We start from the raw sequence: 20979 nt of genomic DNA on the forward strand, positions 1-20979 counted from the left end.
TAATGAAATATTTTGTTTTGAAGGCTGATATCAGCTTTAGCTACAACTTCTTACAAAGAATATTTTTTTTAGTCTTTTTTTTCTATATAATTTTTGCAATAGTTTTGGGGTCATATACGTGACATAAAAACTACTAATTAATTACATGGTAACACGTGGCAACCTTAGGCACTACTCAAATATTTTTTATGTTACTTAGATCCAACTAATGCTCTACGTACTAGTACTTTTGTAACTTGAAAGGCACACTTGACTCAACTATTAATGGAGGTATATTTTAGACAATTTTCCCATTGTTCATAGGCAATTTTCCTTCTCCGTAGTTAATGTAAAGTCCAGTTATATCTCCTATTTTCATCTTGACTTTTGACATTTGTAGTAATTTTAAAGCGTCACGCCGTCGTTGTCCTCGAGAAAACGTCCTCTATCAGGCAGGCGGCAGCAACAACAGCGACACGTATTCTCTCTTTTACTCTTCTTCCTGGGTACTCAGTTGAAACTCTCCCTCAATTTGTTTCGCCGAGCATTATAACAGCTACATATACAAAAAAAAGCCTACACAAATGTCGCAGGATCAATCCTTGGAACAGAATTCTGGGTTCATGTCCATCGACAAGTTGGATCGAATGGCTAATTGGGTGGGGACAAGCGTGGCATCGGCGTTCTTCGCCTCTCTTGAACGCTGCTCCTGCATCCACCTTAGCACCGCTCAAGACGACGGCGATGAATATGATGACGAGGATGAGGCCAAGGATCGCCCTCTTATGCTCAACAAACCCCTCTCTCACGATCACTCTTCTTCCATCACCATTAAGCTTCCTTCTTCTTGATTTACTTATGTGTTTGCTACTTGTGTAAAGATGAAAAAAGAATACCTTTTTTTTTCTGTGCTTTTTTTGCTTGTAAATAATTGATGGGCGTGTGGTAATGTCTGGCATGGTTTTGTAAATTGTGACAAAATTTGAAGACGTAAAGTTTGTTTTCTATGTTACGAGCTTGTTGTTTCTGTAACTATTTGTGTTCTGTAGTGGACCTCTTAGTAGGGTTCAAATTCAGATGAAGATCTCACCATCTATCAGAGAAAAAAGAATGAAAGTATCTTCATGCCCTAATTCGTGTTACGGCAATAGAATCACCAATTAACTTGAGTTTAATTATGGTGGAACTAAAAGGAGCTGGATTGCGGAAATAGTAGCTGATTCATCATGGTTTGTTATGTTGCTAATACCAGATAATACATGATTCATCATGGTTTGTTATGTTGCAATACCTAGATATATTGCGTTCTGTAACATTAAAATTATATTGACCACGGGGCTTCAATGATGTTGAAAAAGTATCATACCTCTTAGATTTATAAATTTAAATGCAGTGTAGCATGTATGCTGGGGGTGGGCCAAACGGTCAACCTGATAAAAAGAATGGCATAAAATGAAGTAACTCCTTTGTAAGAGATCACATTTTTAAAAATAGATTTGGTTAACCATATTTTTCATGTTTACTCGGTGAGTGATGCTGTAATTTTGGAGGATCAACGATGAGCTACTACTGTTTGTAGTGGCGGTTTTCACTTTGTAGATTAATCTTCTGTTCAAGGTGGCCTTTGATTTCTTGCTGCTTTTGAGATATTGTTACAGAATGTATTTCGTTGAATTCTAAGCACGCCCTTCTTCAATCCCTGTGACTTTAGTAACCTCATAAAAATCCTTTACCTCTATTGCCAACATAGATAATGCGACTTCTCAATTATTGGCTGTAGCCAAGGTTAAGAGGATTTTGCATATCAGTAACTTTGTTGGGAAGTCCTGTAGCCACGCACAAAATGAAGCTTAGACTTATTGATATTCAGCATTCTGGATTTAGAGTCTTGCTGATTGATTTGTTCCTCTGTCAACAAACAGTTCATGTTGCTTCCTTTATGAAGCTTATCTCTTAACTCCTTTGTAGTTCTCCATATCTTCTTTGCTCCCAAAATATTTTAACTGGTTTCTTTGATCAGGAATATTTTTACTGTTTTCACCCCTGCATTGGATAAATTAATGAGCATTCTTGAGTTTAATAAGCTGATTTAAGCAACTACTCTTCATGCTTAATCAAATTTTCTATGGGTTCTATGATCAGAACTAGACCCCAGATAAGCATGCATACTACCCAACAGAATGTGTAATGCTTATGCTTTATGGGGATAAAGTGTGACTGCAACTTTGTCATCTTTTGGCATACATCAATCTGATGATATTTGAGGATTGACCTCTTCAACTGTGGCAACTCCACTTTGTGACAACCAACCTTTCAGTTTCTAGCATGTTCGATGAGGATTGCAATAACCAAGTTGCTCTATGCAATTAGGAACCGCTTTTTGGATGATAAGCTTGTATCATGAATTGGTAGCATTATAGATTCTCTAGAGTCAATGGATAAGAATGGTTGGTTGGTTAGTAAACACTAATTTTTACTTACATTTTTGGGTGGTTGAGTGTCAGGGAGTGTTCTCACTTCTCTGCGCTTATGCAGTTGCTATCTTGTGGATTTTCATTTAGTTTTACTTTTCCCAACAGGTATGGAAGGCTTCCAAGACCAGGATTAATGTGCCCTGTCAGGCATAAAATTTAGAATGAACGAAACGCTAACCATAAAGTTTAGATAACATGTCTTTCTGGCACTAGGATGGATAGGATCATAGGAGATTCACTACTAACAGTGTTACTAGTTGAAAGAAAAGCAAATTATGTCTAGTATGTCAAGTAACTGGACCTTCGTTGATTGAATTACAGTGACAGTTTTGTGAAATCCTTCAAATGTTATGACTCTATTCTATGATTCTTTTTGTCTTCTTGAGCTGAAGGTCTTTCGGAAACGCCCTCTCTACTCCTTCGGGTAGCGGTAAGGTCTGCGTACACACTACTCTCCCCAGACCCCACTAGTGGGATTTTAATGGGCCGTTGTTGTTGTTGTAGCAGAGAAAACATTTGTAACTTGCAGAGAGGTAAAATCAGTTTCTATCTCATATGATTCTTAGATAAATGATTCTTGACATTGTCATCGCTTCTGTACTTGAGATAATTAGCTCGAGTTCATAAGATATGTTTGCTTTGGTTTTGCCCAAAACTTTTCTATCTAATCGTAATTCTCCCTTGTTTCCTCTTTGAATTCATTCATTTTGTGATCATGTCTGCTAAGTACTACTACCAGAGATTATATTATTATATGCTTTACTAAAATCGAAGTGCTATTTGTTAGAGTAAGTGTAGTAAAGGCTTGAGATGAGAATGATCCTGTTCCAGTATCATGGATCACAATGCAGGTTTAGCATAGTCCACATCAAGAACTAGCAACTACAAAGGAGCAACTAGACAGGTATGCAAAAGTCTGACTGATTTATTATTTGAATGCTCACATTAACAATAAAAAATAAAAAAACCATTTGGCTTTCCCATCTCCAGTAATGCTGCCATTGATCCACAGTTAATGGTAGATCTTATTACTGTGAAATGCTGTACTTTTCACTCTCTATTGATAAAAGTCCAGTTACTAATACCAGTTATGTTGCTAATACCAGATAATACATGATTCATCATGGTTTGTTATGTTGCCACTCAAAAACCAAACCACCACCCCACACTTTTGCATAATTTCAATACCATTCAAGTGCTTATGGGAGGTAAATGGGTTCAAACAGATGTCCATTCAAACAATTGGGTAAGGTTCGCAATATGGTTGACAAGGAAACAGGCTTATAGGCTCAACGGAGTTGATTACGATGTATTACATTTAGGTGGGTTTACTTTATATGTCTGGCTCAACAAAGAATTGTCTATATCACTTCTAAGACTGAATGAAACTACTATTTCGCTTTGCAAACACACGGGGCAAGTTCTAGGCATCAAATGTAAAGCATGGAATACAGTATATCTCACACACACATGGCACATGACTCACTCCAGATTGGCTTATCAAGACACTCTCGTCTGAGTACTCAAGTCAGTGACAAACATACAATTTAAGGCACTTTAGCAAGAATCAACCATTGAGACTAAGCGTTACACTCTAGTATCTATACTTTTCAGGTGTATCAACGCAAAGGGTTTCTCTTCGATTTCAGCTCGTGGCCCATCAATACTAACTAAAAAGTAAAAAAACAAAAACAAAAACTACCTATACCCGGTTCAAGCTAAACCCTTGGAAAAGAATCGTGGCCCAAAGAAAAACCAAGGGGGAATTACTACACTACCTAAAAAAAAATTTGGTCTTTTCTCTAGACTTACTTCCCTCAAGAAAATTGTCTAAAGGATCCGTCATCAGGAAGAGTCTCCATATTCCCTTTTTTTTAGTTGAATATCGACTTAGTCCCTCAAGAACCCCGTCGAGAGAGATCCGTCGTCGAGACCAGTCAACTTACCTACTTTAAACTTACCTAAATTAACTATCACTCAAACCACAAAAACAAAAAAAATCAAGAAGAAGAAAACATCAAACAACAATTTGTTACATGTACATACACACATTGAAGTATCCCCCACCTCACACTTAAAAGGTAAGTCATGTCCTCATGGCATAAAAATTATCGGAGACGGTGTCTGGGTTCAAGTTGCAAGCACGACCCAGAGCTCTCAACCAACCTAAGATTTTCTTCTCCGACTTTACCTGCCGGTCAGCCACCGCGTCAACACGGGCACCCAAATCAGTGACTGAGGTACGCAACCCAGCCACCTCCTGCTCCAAAGCAGTGAAACGGGAAACTCGAGCAGCTCCAGAAGGTGTTGCAGTCCCAGATGGTGCTACAGCTGCTGCAAATTGCTCATGGGCCTGTGGCTCGGCCCCCCTCCTGCTCAGCCTCCTCATCCTCCAAGTCATCAGAGTCACTACTATCCTCACCAGCTGCCGCCAGCTCCTTACCAGTGGTTACTTTGTCTGCTCGAAACTTGCGGTCATTTTGGTACTAGCCCATCCACAGCCAGATTTTCGGGCACCCGAGCTTCCCTGCAAAGTTTAGTAACCAAAGAAGGGAAAAATAACCCATACTTTTTGACTGGACAGCGGGTGAACATCTCCTCATGAATCAATCCGGCCACGTCGAAGTTGTGACCATTAATGAAGCACCAAATCAAAGTTGCTTGGGGGCCATTTACCTCCGTAGTGTTGGATGACGAAATCAGACGGTTGTTGATAAGATACAACCAACACTTCCCTTCAAAGGTTAGTGCCGAGGAGTGAAACTTCTCACCATACTTCATCCAGACCACCTCCTTTTCAGGTACACAGATCATCTCAAAGAACCTCGCCCACTGCGTGTCAGATCGGCTATACCCCTTATAATATTCATCATAATGATCCACCAGAGGGGGCAGCTGATACGTCGTCCGAATAGCCTCAATAGAGGCATTCACTGCCTTTCTGCGCACCGTGACTACGCCATCGACATGCTCCTTCACATTGGCGTAAAATTCTCTAACCATCATTACATTGCCCTCGCCCGACTCGTCAATGAAAGTTTACAGCCCCCGCCTCACCAGCTCAGTGTACATGTGAAGGTAGCCCAGCTGGACCGATCCTATATCAATTCCCTTTTCCAGTATCGGTTTTTTAGAAGCCTTATCCGCAAAGCGGTCCTGAGCCTTGGCGGAGACAAATCTGTTACTATCAAAGGGGCGGGCATGGGCTGCCCCGCGTGCCTTGAACGAGCCAGCTTGGCTGCTAGAAGAGGCACCTGTGGCACGACGTTTCCGAGATGGAGCCATAGTGCCTGAAAAACGAGAGCACATTAGCACAACCCAACACAAAATTGTGACGCAATGCGGTTACTCAGACTTCACACGCATACGTGGTCACAACTACACAATTACGTTCACTGAGGCCTTTCCACAAACACCTTGTGGGCATTAGGCACTCACGCGCCATTTCACACATGTTAGAACCTCAACACCACTATAATATCCACCAAAATCACATACCAAGTGAGTCTACACTCCACCAATCTTACCACTCACAAACACTACAACCTATGTTACCAATTTTACTAATAAAAAAAAGAAAAACAACTACAAAAATGCAACACTACAAACCAAGAAATTCTGATAAAAAATTGAAAGAAAAAGGAAAAATGGAACAAGGAACACATACCTGCAGTAATAGATTGTGGGAAGAAGAGAAGAAAGTGGGGGGGGGGGGGGATGTGTCTTGAGACTTGGGGAAAGTGAGGGTGGGAATTTTTGAAGAAGATAGGAGTTGAAGAAGAAGGGGGGTCGTTGAAGAAGCAGGGGTTAGGGTTGGGGAGGGTTTGCTGATTTGTTTTGATTTGGGCGTTGGGTTTGGGATTAAAGAGGGGGGATGGGGTTATTAGAAGGGGGGGGGTAATTTAGGCTACATTAAAAAAAGTAACATAAAAAAAAATACAACACAAAACTCACAGATGTGGGCGGTACTAGCGCATTCGCGCTAGCCCAGGCATAACACAAGCCTATAAACGCGGCCACTAGCGCGATCGTGCTAGTAGCGCGTTCAATAGCGCGGTCGCGCTAATATTTTTGAGCTGAGGTAGAATACTTGCCCATATGCGCGGCCTGTAGCGCGGGCGTGCTCCTAGGCATAATTTTTTTCATGTTTTTCACCTGTTCTTACCACTTCTGATGGCCTTATCACCCGCCCATTGTCACCTGCATTGGTTAGCATTTCCTAAAAACTCACAATTAACAACTACTACTATCGTTGGGTTGCCTTCCAACCAGTACCTTAGTTAATGTCGTGGCATGATGATTACAACAATTCAATGGGTTGCCTCCCATGCAACGCCTGATTTAACGTCGCGGCACGACGCATGCTCGCAGCATCACTCCTCATTCACGTACTAGGGCTCTTCCAATATCTCCCTGTCCCCTTTCTCGTTTGCCATTCCAAGATAATGTTTCAACCTCTGAGCATTCACTGTGAACTTATTCGTCCCATCCTCTAATTCAATTTCAACAGCTCCACTTGGGAACATTTGCACCACTCTGAAGGATCCTGACCATCGGGACTTCAACTTACCCGGAAACAATCTCAATCTGGAGTTGTATAACAACACTAGCTCTCCGGATTTGAAGTTTCGGTCCACGATGTGCTTGTCATGCATCAATTTCATCCGTTATTTTGTATAATCTAGCACTCTTGAATGCCTGAAACCTGAATTCCTCTAGCTCATGTAACCCAGTGACTGTTAGTGCCTGTTGTCTCCATATCCAAGTTCAACTGCCGCAATGCCCAAAGTGCTTTGTGCTCAAGCTCTACCGGGAGGTGGCATGCCTTTTCAAACACCAACTTGTACGGTGACATACCAATTGGAGTTTTGAAGGCTGTGCGGTACGCCCACAATACATCATCCAGCTTCTTTGCCCAATCAGTCCTTGTTGCATTCACTGTTTTTGTAAGGACACTTTTAATCTCCCTGTTGGACACTTCAACTTACCCGCTCGCCTGTGGGTGGTACAGGGTGGTCACCTTATGATGAACTCCATACTTTTCCAGCAGCCGTGCGAACGCTCTATTGCAGAAATGGGTTCTGCCATCACTGAGTATAGCTCTTGGGGTGCCAAAAAGTGTGAAAATGTTCTTCTTCAGAATGCCTGTTACCCCTTTAGCATCATTGGTCGGGAGAGCCACTGCTTCGACTCACTTGGAGACGTCGTCAACTGCTACCAATATGTACTTGTTACCATACGAGCTGACAAATGGCCCCATGAAGTCGATCCCCCACATGTCAAAAACCTCCACGTCTTGAATTATGGTCATTGGCATCTCGTGTCTGCAATATATGTTGTTGTCCTTTGGCATTCATCCCAACTTTTGACCCAAGCATAGGCATCCTTGAACAGAGTTGGCCAAGACAAGCCCGACTCCAACACCTTAGTTGTTGTCCGACCTCCAAAGTGTCCACCATATGGTGAAGCATGGCAAGCCTACAAAACAGAATCTTGATCTTTCTTGGGGATACACCGTCGGATCATGTTATCTACACATATTTTAAATAATAAAGGTTCAGCCCAATAATAAGATCGACAATCACGAAAGAACTTTTTCTGAGGAGAGTTCGGTACAATACCACTTGCTAAATAATTAGCAATGTCAGCATACCACGGTGCCTCCTCCATTGTCATTGCTAGTAACTGTTCATCCGGGAATGTCTCTGTGATATCCTCAACCTCTACCTTCTTTTCAGCTCCTTCCAACCTTGAGAGGTGCTCCGCTACTTGGTTCTCTGTCCCTTTTCTGTCACGTATTTCCAGATCGAATTCTTGTAACAGAAGAACCCAGTGAATCAAGCGTGACTTTGACTCCTTTTCTATCAGGTACCTAATTGCTGCATGGTCAGTGTAAATAATAACTTTCGAGCCAATCAAGTATGACCTGAATTTGTTGAATGCAAAAACGACAACCAACTTCTCCTTTTCCGTCACGGTGTAATTGAGTTGTGCACCACTTAGCGTTCTGCTTGCATAGTAAATCGGGTGCATCAGTTTATCCTTTTGCTGCCCCAAGACTGCTCCTATAGCATAGTCACTTGCGTCGCACATGAGCTCAAACGGTTGCTCCCAGTTGGGTGCAACAATGATGGGTGCAGTCACCAATCTATTCTTCAACTCCTCAAATGCCAACCTGCAATCATTAGAAAACACAAGGGGTGATCCTTTTCAAGGAGTTTGCATAACGGGTTAGGCCTGATTCCTGAAATATATCAAAAGACTGTAAACTTTAACTTTTATGCTACAACTAGTACTTATTTGGAACCTGAATTGAGGAAAAAGATTGCATTTATAACATCTATGTTAGAATTCTAATTATGTCAGGTCTTAGTTTTCTTGACAAAGGTGCCAAAACTGGGTGCGCGCCTAAGAAGCTAGACATGTAATCAAGGCAATCTAATGGCTTTTCTGAATACGAATCAATTTGCCTAATGATGAGGAGTCAGCATTTTGCAGTGTGCGATGTGGAAAGGACTAAAGGAACATATTTGGAACGAGCAGCAATTGCTTCCTTTTTTGTTACTAAATGGGTAGAATAATGGGGATGATAAATCAACATTCATGTTTTCCATATGAGCCTAACCAATGTTGACATGAAAATCAGCCATCTTTTCTTGGTGTATGCCCGAATACTTATTCTCATCTTAATTGTGCTTATATATCATATTATGGGTAACATCAATTTTCAATATTATTGGGACTTTGTTGAAATTAAAAACTTATACTACTGGATCCTGAAAATTTTCATAGGCATATGGTGGCACCACAGAAGGTAGCGGTTTGGGTGGTGTGTTTGATTCACTTGTTAGCCATCTAACAAATGCACATACTAATTTTCTTCAAAAATGGGATCAGTTGATTGACTTGGAGGCTAAAGAAGATGAGGTACAATACATTGTCGACTGTAAATTAAGAAATCACTTCATGGCAATTGAATATCTCTTTGCTTGTTAATTTTTTTTTCCAGGTTGTAAAGAAAGAAATTTGGAGTTCACAAAGTTCAAAGAATGACCTTTACGCTCCTTACTTATCTTCTCTTGTCCTTGATACATCAGAACAAACCACACCAACAAACTTTTGCAAAGGAAATCAATTTACTTATCACTTTGTACATCGAGATTGGACTTCCTTGGGCACTCACCAACAGGATGGAGATGCTCTTAATAGTTATGATTTTCCTATGAAAAAGTTTGAATCCTCGCTTAGGAATGGGGATTATGTGGTATTCTTCTTTCTCATATTCTTTTTGTTTTATGCACTCCTGAATGTTCTATTTTCACAGCAATCAGCTGAAGCAAGAATTACTTGTCCATAGGTGTAAATCTGCCTGCCTCCAAGAGAACAGTAGTGAGACAGAGCAGTTATATGCATCTATAGCAAACTGCATGATCCTGTCCCTGTGAAATATAGTAATCGGATGGCTTGAACTAATGGTTCAGTTAGTTATTTTGGTGAAGTAATGAAGCTTCTTAGAATTCAATGAATCAACTATGCCTTGATCCTGAATTAGTTGTGGTCAGCTACAGGAATCCTCTTATTCATTCCACTCTATCTAAGAACACATGCCTTGGTGGCTCTGGGATCATCCCACAAATTTAGTAATTCTCTACTAGCGTCAAACCCTCGGGCTTTACTTGGGTTTGGGACCACTAGGCTTCGTGAAGCTCATAGAGGACAGGGAGTTCTCACTATTCAATAACAAAAAAAAAAGAATAATAGTCAATTATTTTCTGAAAAAATGGCGTAATTTCTGATTTATCTTGGGCCATGGCTTATGTTTGTATAAGTTGCCTGCAAATAGAGTAATTTCTAGTTTTGTTGAGCCTCTCAATAGCTGAATTGTTTGTTTCGTTCCTGCACTTTCAGCTCACAGTAGTGTGTGAGTTGTGATCATTTGAATTGAAAGTGCTGTCTTATAAGCGCAATATGTTTGGTTCTATTCATGGTCATAAGCAATTGACGGTATGACAATATAAATTTTAAACTATTCAGATATTGAGCACTGAACCTGGTGGTATACTAATAGCTACTGGAGTTGTTGTAGATATGAGTTGCTCTCGCATCTCGGTGAGTATTAGATCTTTATTTGGTATTAATTCTTCAATGCAAGGAGTTATTACTTTATAGTGTTTGTCATTGCTGCAAAATGCCTAGAATGCACGGATATAACTTAGTTTCAGTTCCTTCTTTTCATTCTCCTTAGGTGGAGCAACCCGAACTTTTCAAATAATCTCATTTGTTCCAATGAAAAGTAGGAAACTTATATTTCTCGTCTGCCAATTATCTTCGTTAATGCTGTTAGATCTCACTTTGGTCCCTTTCAACAGCTGAAAAGCTTTTGCCTTTCTTTAATAGATAAGGTAGCTCCAAACTATATAAGTAGATGATATAAGAATGAAATAGTTTGATTTGTTGAGACAAAACAGAACAAGAGCCCTGACCATTAACAAAACTAAAGCTTCACATGGCTCTTCCTTTTTATCCCACTTTCAAAAGAAAAACTACTTCAGGACCTGGAAAGCATTTTCCAAAATGAAAAGTTAAAGAAGTCCATACACGGAAGTCTTCTAAACCAGTGTTCGTCTTAAGAAATAATTACAACTAAAGCATACTAGTGTTTAGCTTACTGTATTTAGCTAGGGCTAAAGCATTCTTTTGTTAATATATCTATATCTATACAAGATTTTACGACCTAACCTGTCTATCTTATCATAGTATTGTTTTCAAGTAGTAGAGGTCCATTGTCACTCATTCTGAAGTGAGCCAGGCTACATTCCCTTGTATGTCTTTGATTTTCAAAAAAAAATATTTGTTGATTTGTCTAATTCTTTATGATAATTCTGGCACTAATTAACAAGTTTGGAATATAAAATGCCCTGGGTACTCCTTTTGATTTTGGGTCCAATAATATGTAAAAGGAAAAAGCCTGCGCAGATTTTAACTTGTAATATTTGCTTTCATAATTCAGGTATCTCTTTCCAAACGCTTAAGGCTTCCAGGTAGCAGCCGGACTTCACAGGCACAAGATCTTCATCAGCAGTTGTGGCGAATTCATAAAGATGAGTTTATGGGTTCATTTGCAATTATGAGGTATTCAAATTTTTTCATGCGTTATTATCTCCATCTGAAGTACATATATTTGTCCAAGCTTAATTTGCTCCTGCTTTGATTTTGAAGATTCAACCTCATACAACTATTTCTGCAAAATGAGCAGAGTTCTCATCTGAGGAAGATGATAGTTGATCTGGAGGTGAATGCTCTACTTATGTATGAAATTTGATTTGCAGCTCCTCAGCCACAGCCCTCTTTAATGAATGAGAAGAAAATCTTAACTGTGAAATTCTGCAGGTGCCTAGGTTTGATAGTGGATGTCAATTTAGTCAAGACCCCGCCATCTCATACATTTGGTCGGAGAAAAACTTGAATGACGATCAGCGCCGAGCCATACTTAAGGTGAAGAGTTATTGAAACTCTCTATAATTGGGTTTATATCTGCACCTGCAAATCAGAAGCATTGTGAATTATCAGAATCTTAATTGGATAAACCAGATACAAAGCAAAACTTACAGCATTCGAGTTGTCAGAACTCTCAGCCATATCAAACTGTCAGAATTGTATTGTGAATTATCAGAACAGCATCATATATAATTGTCACTACTGCAGATACTTACGGCAAAGGATTATGCGCTGATACTAGGAATGCCAGGGACAGGCAAAACATCCACTATGGTCTATGCTGTGAAGGCACTGTTGATGAGAGGTTCATCCATTTTGCTTACCTCCTATACAAACTCAGCTGTTGATAATCTGCTTCTCAAACTGAAGGCTCAGGTCATCTCCATCCTTGATGCTTCTATTAGAAACTTATTGTTTTGATCTTTATTTAACTACTATGCTGTATCTCAAAAACTTAGAAGGTATAAGCTGTGGAACTGGTGTCAACATAGTATAAAATTCTTGCTTTAAATAGTCTTGGGAAAGCTAGATTTAGCAAACTGAAGAAATCTATATTCGGTGCAAGGTACGCATAGGAGTTGATGTGTAGCATTAGATGAAACTGGTTGATTTAAGAAGGGCCTACTATGACAACTACATTCCCTAGCTGCTTCTACTGGTATTAGTATTACATCATTAATTTCCTCTTTATCCTTCAATCATTTAGAAGCTACATACATTTTTTATTTTACTACCTCCAAACTCCTGAAATAAATTCCAGCATAAAGCTGCTTGGTGGTGACTCCATCGAATAAAATCCTTTTTGAATCACCAAATTGTCACATTCATTGAAATCCCTTCCCCCACTTGTGAGAATTTGTTGCATATGTAATGTGGTTAGTGAATGGGCGTTAAGGAGGATCTCCACCTGCCATTTGAAGCTCTGCTGGAAGTATGTGCTCTCGCATGGAGTAAAGGGTTGAAGGACCATCAAGGAATTGGATATCCCTTTAAAAAGGGTGGAAGACCTTTTTAGATGCGAAATTCTTCGTTTTTTTTATCACGTGCTTCCCATTGGTCAATGACCAACCAAGGTGCTCTATACTTCACTACTTGTAAGGCGTGACGTATGATTCATTGACTTTTAATTTAATAAAAGAAGATATTCAAAATGCGAATGTCTAGCTATTTAATGGATAAGGGGATAGATTATAGCTGTTCAGCTTAACTCAGTGCAATCTTGTAGAAAGAACAACTCAAACTTAGGCATTCAACTGTTAAATATAAACCCTAAACCTATATTTTTAAAATATATAATTAATAACAAATTTTAAAGTTTAAACTGTTTTGTAACTTGAAGCATTTTCAAGGAAAACTAACAAATGCCTATCAGAAATTCTAAACAAGGGATATCTTGAGTCCAAATTGATAAACACAAGTCATTTACTTCGAACTTTGATTCCTCCATATTGTAGATCATGTATAACTTGGTCTCACCATGAAAAGTTTTAGATAGCGCTGTTAAGCTGTTGATGAATTAGTAGACAAGCTATTCTGATATATGTTAGTGGGGCTTAGGCGAAGGGGAAAACAAATCCAATCTATTAGCTTCATGGCAGAAAACCAAAATTCTATCCTTATAATCCTTGTCCTAACATACATTTAGATCAAATCCAGAGCCTGCTGATTTCTAAGGTAAAAAATAACGCAACTACCTCTTCGTGTATAAATGTATCAAGTTAAAGATCCTTCTTTTTATCCATTTAGATATTCAACTATATGCAGCCTCTCTGCAAGTAAAATGAAGCTGATTGACTGACATGCAAGCGTTATCGAGGAAAATCTCTCTTTTCTTCTTCCTCTAAGGGCATGATTTTCTGAAATGTCCTGCTAGGAATGATTTCTCGACATGCTTCACCTACATATTACGGAGTATCATTTATTTTTCCTAGTGCTTTCATTCTCTGGTATGCTTCTGCTGATTGGCACTGCCAACCACAAGACACAAGTAATGTAGTGCTTTTACATTTACATACAAATCCTACTGCATTACCACTTCAGTGGACATTGGGACTAACATATATACTGTTGCAGGGTATAGATTTTATTCGTATTGGAAGATATGAGGTTGTACACGAGGAAGTTCGAGAGAATTGCTTATCAAGTTGGTTTCTGGTAACTTTGTCAAAGAGTTTGCTTCATGATTGGCCCACAGAATACTAATTTACTGCTGGACTTTCTCCTACAGTGATGGACACTCATGGTCTTGAAGAGATAAAGCAAAGGATAGAGCAAAGCAAAGTTGTTGCTGTTACGTGTTTGGGGATAACTAGCCCATTGCTTTCAAACAAGAGATTTGATGTGTATATCATGGATGAAGCCGGACAAACTACGTTGCCGGGTAAGTTTCTATAGTTTATGTTGTAGTGAAGCATTTGAACATTTTGTTGAATAGAGGTCTTGAATGAGGTTAAACTTGTCAAAGTTGCTATTGCTGATTGCAATTGTTCTATATATCTCAATTAACTATGTTTGTATTTTTTTGATAAGGTAAAGTTTTATTAATGAAGGTACCAAGATGGTAGAGTTACACCAGACCAAAAACTGCCATAATACTTATCAACTACAAACCAGCTATCTCCTCCAAGAAATCTATGTATTATTCTAGATTTTCAATAACACTCCTTTTACACCAAAAAAAACAAATTCAAAAGACATCTATTTTTAATCCTGGATACATGCTGTCTTATCCTTTCAAAGAACTCTGTTTCTCTCCAACCACATTGTCCATAAGACACAGGGGGATTGTTCTCCACACTGCCTGCTGACTTCTTGCTACTTGTTGATGTTGCCATGTCTCCAGCAGACTTGATACATTTTGTGGCATAACCCATTTGATACCATACAAACCAAGGAATAGCTCCCAACACTGTCTTGCCACTTTGCAATGAATGAGGAGATGATCGACTGTTTCTAATTCTCCTTCACACATATAGCATCTATTAATTAAAATAGTTCCTCTCTTCTGTAGATTATCCTGACTTAAACAAGCTTCCTTTGCTGCCACCCACCCAAAACATGCTGCTTTAACAGGAGCTTTTGATTTCCTTATTGCTTTCCATGGCCAATCAGATTCATACCTCCCTTGTTGCTTCTGTAAAAGAGTATAACCTCTGCTAACTATGAATTTCCCATCATTACTTGCTGCCCAAATCATTGAATCTCTCCTATTGCCCTCCAAACTGACACTGTCCAGCAATTGCATTAACTGAGCGAATTAATTTACTTCCCAGTCATTAAGGCCCCTCCTGAAGATCAACTGCCAGCCATTACTTGAGTAAAAGCCTGCTACCTTCCCATTGTTGTCAGAGAAGCAGTGATATAAAACTGGAAATTGTGATTTGAGACTTTCATTCCCCATCCATACACCAGTCCAGAATTGGATATTTTTACCATTCCCCAGCTTCAACTTTACAAACTGACTACATTCCATAGATTACTGATAGTGCTCCAAAGTCCCCCTTTGGAAGAGGATTGGACTGCATGAGGAGTCCAAAAATCTTTCCTGCCATGTTTGACATCTATGAGTTGTTTCCATAACCTATTGCTTTCATCGTTATATCTCCAAAGCCACTTAAATAATAGGCTTTTGTTGTGCAGCCTTAAATTCCTTACCCCCAAAACAATCTCTTTTGCTTTTCCGTTTCTGTGTTTTTAGAGCTAGTTATTTTTATGAACTACATTTGTCACCAGATGACAAGTCCTTACTTGAAAAACAAATGACAATATTAGATTTACAATCCAGGTATCATTGGGACCATTGACATTTGCATCAAAATTTGTTCTAGTTGGGGATCATTACCAATTACCACCACTCGTCCAGGTAATCTTGATTCTCTCTGCGTTGAGCTCCAATGCTTGTGTAACTTGTGATACCAAAACTTCGAACTGTTTCCATATTAGAGTGCAGAGGCTAGAGAAAATGGAATGGCAGTAAGCCTGTTCTGCAGACTCTCAGAAGCTCATCCCCAAGCAATTTGTCACTTTGCAAAGCCAGGTATCTTCAAATTTCAATAAGATGTTTCTTTCCACCTCTGAAGTTCGTTTGGGTTAATATAGTTGCCACTACTATGCTACAACTTGCAGTACCGCATGTGTGCAGCCATAATGGAATTATCAAATGCCTTGATATATGGTCACAGATTGCGATGTGGTTCTTCTCAAGTAGAAAAAGCCAAAATCAAGTACACAGCATTGCCATCTGGACCTACGTGGATAAAGGAGGTAATAGTCAGTGATTACATTGCTTCCAAGTACAATGCTGCTTTATTTTAGTAATGATCCAAACATAAGAGGCCTGCCCAGCTAGAAAAAATGATCTTAGGATGGAAAATAGATGTCGCTTCCAAGTATGATACTACTTTATTCTATATATTCCAAACTATAGAGGACTGCACCTTCTATAAAGAGATTGATGCCTGGATGGACAATACACCTGGTGAAACTTGTCCATTTCTTGAGCACTCATAAGTTCTTCCCTGTATATAAGTTAAACGTTTGAGCTGCTGGTTCATTTCCGCAAAGTTAATTCCGGCAATAAACCACTCAAATCTGCACTTTCTACTTGCTTCTCAAGGAGCAAGTCTGCTCATATTTTCATGTCATAACCACAGTGATGCTTTTTCTTCTTAGAGTGATTTACGCTTTCATTTATATATACTTTTCCGATGTACTTATTTAGGTATATGCACTCAAATTAAAGAGGTGTCGTGTAAAACCTAGTGCACTTTTTAGTTTTTAGTGTTTCCGTTTGGTAACTAGACACAATATAAGACATCTTTTGCCTGTCCGTTCTTTTCTGTCCGGACCCTCGAGAAAATAGAAAAATCCAGTTTCTAACTGAAGCTCTACTACTTGTGAATTCTGAGGTTTTTTATTGGTTGATCTAATAGGTTTAGACTACTGAGGAAAAAGTCAAAAACAGAATAGCCTAAGGCCATCTCCAACGCTAGCACTATTTTTTGCACCAAATTTCACACTAAAATGGTGTAACACCAAATTTACTCCAACCATTACACCATTTTTTACACCAAATCTTCTCTCTCTTCTATATTATATTATTATCTTCTATTTACTTTTCATTTTTTATTTCCTTCAAACTAATACTATCTTTTTTCTTTTTTCCATATTCATTATATATAATTCACATTCCCCACTTATATAATCATTTATTACAAAATTATTTTAAAGGATAAATTAACAAAAAGTGAAATCATTGATAAAAGATAATTAAATAAATATTACATCAGTCAAATTTAATTTAAGTACCACATAAATATTTAAGTTTCGCCTCTATTCTCCCATAAATGCTCGATTAATGTATTACGAAGTGCGAAATGCGCATCTTTATCCTTAATTTTTTTGTGTCGAGTTAATGGTTATATTTCTTTTTATACAATTATAATAATAATAAAATTAACTTATAATTTTATATAAATATAATATATATAAAAATTAATATATCAAAAAATAGGATATAAAATTAAAATTATAAAGATCTTAATATAAAAGTTAATTATATACACAATATATGATAAATAAAAAGTCCAAAAATAAAAAAATTGAATAAAATAATATTAAACCAAATATAGAGTGATGAATAGTGTTGCACCAAATTTGGTGCAACACTATTCATGCTCTATAATAGTGCAAAAAATGGTGTTGCATTGGAGCAAAAAAAACACCATTTCTTGCACCAAATTTGGATTTGGTGCAAGATTTAGAGTGGCGTTGGAGATGCCCTAAACACATGTTCTTCACTACCCTTGTATTAATGAGACCGAATTGTTGGTTGATCTCTTGTGTTTCAAAAAGTATAATTTGTCTACCTGCTGTCCAAAGTTTCTCATTGCACAATCTTAAAGGTCCTTAGAAAGGATGATTCTTACCATAGTAATGATTCATACAAAGTTGTACATAACTGACAAGGAGGAGTTCAACTTTGTATACAAAGGTAGTGATGGGAATGTAGGAAAACAGTAGGAGAAATTTTACAAGGGAGAAATTTAGTGCAGTTACTTGGTGTGATCATTATCTGACAAGGATGATCTCATCTTAAGCAGTTATATTCCTTCCAGAAAAATATGTTGTATGACTTGTGAGGGTTAATACCCCAACTGCTTGTCGTCTTATTCTGTGAAATAACCTGGTATGATCTGTCTTGACAGGCTTTGAATCCAGACAGACCTGTCGTCTTTATAAACACAGGTCAGGCGAATTTCCATCTCAAATCAAATTATGCAGGCTTGTCAAATGCAGTTTAAACGTTCTTGTCCTAAGCTGTTGACTTATCTGTTTTTCCAAACTAGATTTGTTGCTTGCATTTGAAACAAATGACCGTAAAGCTGTAAATAACCCAATGGAAGCAAATATCATTGCTGAGGTATGAATGCCTCTTGCTTCTTCCATGAATGTTAATGACCATTGGCATCGGATCACAAGAAATATATTAAGCTGTAATTTCTGTATAATGATTTTGGCCTACAGATAGTGCCTAGGTTGTTGAGCAGAGGTATATTGGAGGAAGATATAGGCATCATTACACCCTACAACTCTCAGGCAGATCTTATCCGGCAATCTGTTTCCACATCAGTGGAGATACATACCATTGATAAATACCAGGTAATATATGTTGATGTAATTACATCCTTGAAAAACATCTTAAATTTGCAACTTTTCTTATTTTTAAAAAAGACAGCTCCTTTTTGGCAGGGTAGTAGAAGGGGAAAGGAAATCACTAGACCAGCCTTACTAGAAACATATCTGTCTATGGTTATTCTCTGACACGTTTGTAATTGTCAACTATACACATAGGCGACCTAGTACGGTTTTGAACTATAGGGTCCTGAATGCCAGCTGGAAGTAGAGAGCAGAAAAATGGTTGGCTTTCCGTTTCTGAAACAGAAGTTCAAGAAGCCTAAAACTTCTCAATACCGTAGCCCAGAACAAGAAGTCTAATCCCTCGCATCTCACAATGCTACTTCAGAGACACTTATGTTCACCTGACTTTGCCTAGAAAAAAGCCCTAAGTCCTTGTCCAGTTGTTCGTTATCTATCCTCAACCGTTTAGGATTATATATGCCATCTATTAGCCCCACGAAGCTCGTTTGGCAATTCACGAATGATCCAATCTACACGATTGTTTGCTTTTAGAATCATTTTCTGTGGCTCATGGTGGTCTTGCAGTTACATCAAATTACTTGATTAATTAGGTAGAAAGGACTAAGAGATCGGTACATTCCCTAATTGTTCTAATGTAATCTACTCTTTGCAGGGAAGGGATAAAGATTGCATTCTGCTATCCTTCGTAAGGTCAAGTGAAAATCCAAGAAACTATGTTTCTTCATTGCTTGGAGACTGGCACAGGATTAACGTGGCTCTTACACGTGCTAAGGTTTAGATACTGTTCCTTGAGACATTTGACTGAAAATTTTGCTCTATTTGAGACCTTATGAAGTTACTCAGATTATATAGAATAATGTACTTACTCTTTTGATTGAACAGAAGAAGTTGATAATGGTAGGTTCATGCGTTACACTGTCAAGCGTGCCTCTGCTAAAACTTCTCATAGAAAAGGTGGAAGAACAAGGTGGCATTTTGAGCGTCTCCAAGAAGGATATTCATAAACCGGAATTGAAGAGATGTTCCAACCTGAGATGGTGAAGATGGTAAAGATGTGCCCGCCCCCCCCCCCCCCCTTCCCCCAATTTTGCTATATCTTAAATTATTGCTAAATCCAGCCCTTTTAGGGGTTGCATTTTTGTATTCTAATGCAAATGTAAATATTAATCTCTGCGACACCAAGCCATCCACTCTTGTGTGAATAATAGTAAAAGTTCCTGGGTGAAATGAAATTGTTCAAGGTTAAACTTCACATTTCACGAATGTCTGTATATGAGGTATCAGATTGCAATTCCAATGCTGGTAAAAAATGCTAGAACGTTTTACATTGGGTGACCTTTCATCAGTAACCGAATTGGCAGGCATTGGTAAATATAGCCAATTTTAATTTGCACCTTCAATTTCGCTGCATTATGTTGTCATAATCCAACGAGCAATTTTGTTCGTAAAATAAATAAAGGACTAACCATAAAAGCAATCTCTTTATTGCATTTAGCCAATGAAGTGAAAAATGGTATTATTAGATGTAATGAGAATTCTCGAATTGATTTACAGGAGGTGCCGTCATCATGTTTAGAAAGGTCAAGGTAAGAATGAATATCACACGTTTCACACTTCGCATTCTACACTCACGCAGAAAATTGGAAGCAAGATAAGTTCCCACTGGTATAATCAGATCTCTCTAAAACAGAATTTGAAATTTAAGTGTTATTTAATTATTATAGACAAAATTTTCCAAAGAATCAATTTTTTTATTTTTTTTAAAACTTATAGTAAAAGATATAAAAAAATTACTTAGATTTAAGACCTCTAAAGATAAGCGTATTTCACTAAATAAAAACTGGAGAAATCTAATATATTATTAACAAGTACATATTGATGTAATTTTCTTTGTCAAAATTGGTGCTGTATTGAATATTCAAAATATATGTGGCTTTATGACAACAGAGCATTAGTAGTGCTTTCTTTATTATGAAAATAAATGACAATTAACATAAGTGAAAACAATAATTTCAATTAATATTTGAGCAAAAGTTATTATAGAGGGATAATTTTACATAGAGTGTACTGTTAAAATGATAGTTGTTATAGATAAAAAGGTTATTATAACACCCCCACCCCCTCCCCCCCCCAAAAAAAATTAACTGTTAATAGCGGAATGTTATTATAAAGTTGTTATAGAAGTCTTGAGTCTGCTCCAAAAATTGGTTTATTTCCCCTGAAGTGCAATCGAAATGTAGTTTCTGAAGTAAAATCACCGAAAGCAGATACAAAAACACTGCCATAGCTTTATCACAGCCTTCCTCCACAGAAAGGATTTTTTGGAGTAAGTGGACATTCACATGCTTGCTGCATACAGAGTTCATGT

The 20979-nt window shown here is 38.1% G+C and overlaps 1 protein-coding gene across 1 annotated transcript; it reads left to right on the top strand.

Annotated features, from left to right (window-relative positions):
• Positions 1-286: 286 nt before the first annotated feature.
• Positions 287-19865, top strand: LOC104243592 (DNA replication ATP-dependent helicase/nuclease JHS1-like). The gene is given in 19 exon segments (XM_070169542.1): positions 287-3357; positions 9246-9380; positions 9463-9717; positions 10488-10562; positions 11464-11585; positions 11673-11745; positions 11844-11948; positions 12159-12326; positions 14025-14094; positions 14179-14335; positions 15723-15813; positions 15894-15971; positions 15973-15987; positions 16077-16214; positions 18158-18197; positions 18299-18372; positions 18477-18611; positions 19264-19383; positions 19494-19865. Coding segments are annotated over 17 exon segments (1662 nt in total). The 5' UTR covers positions 287-3357; positions 9246-9380; positions 9463-9675; the 3' UTR covers positions 19653-19865.
• The last annotated feature ends 1114 nt before the right edge of the window (positions 19866-20979 follow it).

Source organism: Nicotiana sylvestris, chromosome 1 (assembly GCF_000393655.2).
Source record: "Nicotiana sylvestris chromosome 1, ASM39365v2, whole genome shotgun sequence".
NCBI lineage: Eukaryota > Viridiplantae > Streptophyta > Magnoliopsida > Solanales > Solanaceae > Nicotiana > Nicotiana sylvestris.